The following is a 2,554-nucleotide window of genomic DNA, read 5'->3' on the forward strand; positions in this document are numbered from 1 at the left end:
AGAGAGAGAGAGAGAGAGAGAGAGAGAGAGAGAGAGAGAGAGAGAGATCCTATCAAGACGCTAGGTGAATGGCAGATTAAGAACAACTGTCAATATTAACTCCTGGACTCCAAGTGTACATATACACATATCCATGAGCTGTAAACACAAACATAAATGGATATAGATACACAATAAACACATAGTGAAACATGAATGTGTGTATAAAAATTTTATTTATAATTAATATTTCAATATATAAATAAAATGGACAATTAAACAGTCACATGACATGTTCACAAAAATCTTATTAAGTGACTGTAATAAAAACGGAAACTTAAAATTCACATTTTTTATGGATCTACGCAAATTATAATTAGGAGAAAACATAGCTACAACAAAATATTTAAACTATTATTGATGAGTGAACATATATCAAAAACAAAAGAAAGCTTAAATGATAATATCAATAAGGACCTTCTTTTGAGTAACCTCAGCTACAAAGCAATATTTACTATGTAAGTTAAAATGGAACAAGAGAATTTACGTGGAAATATCAACTTATTATGTACATTTAATTTAAGAACTCTCTACAACTTGACAAAAAAAATCCTTAAAAATGTATATATGTAACAGGACACATTTTATTTAAAATCATGTGAAGAATTATGCTGTGTTACTTGAATCATTAAAGTTTAAAAAGAATCTGTATTTTGGAAACAAAATAAGTGGGGCTGCACAAGATAACACTTTATGACCAGCTATAAGTCCAGTTCCAGGGTATTCCAGGATATCTTTTCACCTCTGTGGGGGCAGGGGAATGCACAAAGTCGTGCATTCTGGTACAACAGTTTTACATAGAAATAAGAAATTATTTATTAGCCTTTTAAAGAAGAGAGAAAATATCTTTTTAAAAACATATATAGTGGCATTTTGACTGCAGATTTTTCAGTTTGATGATTAATCTGCTATCAAAACTGATTTGTACCAATGGAGTAATTGTGGGATAGGCATTCATCACAAACTTCTGAACAGTTAGGATGACTGGGTTATATTCCCATAACAGGAGTGAGGTCGTTGAGATGATGAAGTCTACCCAATACATGGCCACAAAGAAAACCACCAGCAGCAAGATGGTCTGGGTGGCCCTTTTCTCAGGGGATGGTCTCACGTAGCTGACACTATGAAGATGCTTGCATTGCATATGATGTCTGAACAAGATGATCACCATGTATGTACTTGTGGTTAGCATGACTCCTACAAGAAACACATCTCTGGAAGTTGCCACTATTAAAATCAGTCCTCTGATAATGTAGTTCATGGGTAAGAGTGAACAGTATTTAGTGGCCTTCATCTGGCTGGACTCACTCACATTAGTAAAAGCACCAACATAGAAGATTCGGTTACTATTGAAGAACAAATTGAAAGACCACATACAAAGCAAAGCATATATCACATATTTTTTTATTTTTTGTTTAAACTTTGCCAAGAGTGAGGTGCTAGGGCAGATAGTGACTGCCTGGAACACAGTGAGGAGGCAAGTGGTACAGATAGAGAGGCCTCTCATTACTCTGCTTATGTAAAAAGTTGCCTTACATTTGAAATCATTCTCAATGTTCAATGTCTCAAATAAGTCTGTAAGCCAAACATCCCCTCCAATGAAGAACATCATTAAGTGAACAAAGGTCAGTTGACAGGAGATCAGGTCTGTGAGCTTAGGTCTGTGACCTATGATTATGAAAACATAGAAACACAGAAGAAACATATTGGCTAGAACTCCAAGCCCAGCTTGGAAATAAAGAACAATCTTGAGTGAGAACATAAGTGAACAGTGTATTTATCTTAAAACCTTAGTGGATGTTTATTTCATACATCTGAAGAAAATAATAGAGCACATGTCAAGTCTGTGATACACAGGCTGTATTATCATTCTATTTTCTATACTCATTTTGAATATCCTGACTCTGAACACTTGATCTTCCAGAATGTATATCATAACCTACATTTCTATCTTCCATGTACCTGCTTTATATAGTTAAAATTATATATAAGAACTACAATCACAATAATATCTGTACAGGATGTTCACTTTGCTGCCCTGTATTACATCTGAGTCTCGTACTGTAGAAATCCAATCCTATTGATTTATATGCCCCATTTCATAGTTAACGCCTAAACAGAAATGATTAGCACAGAATGTTAGCCATATTCCTACAAGAGAATAAATGATACATTAACATGGAAAATATTCTCAAAAGAAAACCAGTATACCATATGATTCAGTATCATGTAATATAATTTTACTGTTCTCTAGATTTCAACTATACATGATTAGATTCGTATTTCTAATGCAATAACAATGATAATTTATTGTTATTCCACTATTTAAATAGCAAAATATCTTTCTCAATCCACCTGTTTTTATATTCCTTTTTACAATAAATCTTACTTTCCCACAATCTGAGTTAAACATATAGATGCAGTTGGAGATCATTAGTTTACTTTCCACGCCCTATGATCACTAATTGTGGTTCCAAATGGCCCTACATCTCTCCCACATTAGGTTCTATCCCAT

The 2,554-nt window shown here is 33.6% G+C and overlaps 1 protein-coding gene across 1 annotated transcript; it reads right to left on the minus strand.

The window, feature by feature from the left end:
- Positions 1 to 889: 889 nt before the first annotated feature.
- Positions 890 to 1,801, minus strand: LOC114613191 (putative vomeronasal receptor-like protein 4). The gene has a single exon (XM_028758383.1). It carries the CDS (start codon positions 1,799 to 1,801, stop codon positions 890 to 892), a length of 912 nt encoding a protein of 303 aa, XP_028614216.1.
- Between the last annotated feature and the right edge of the window lie 753 nt (positions 1,802 to 2,554).

Source organism: Grammomys surdaster, unplaced genomic scaffold, assembly GCF_004785775.1.
Source record: "Grammomys surdaster isolate TR1022 unplaced genomic scaffold, NIH_TR_1.0 126197, whole genome shotgun sequence".
Lineage (NCBI taxonomy): Eukaryota > Metazoa > Chordata > Mammalia > Rodentia > Muridae > Grammomys > Grammomys surdaster.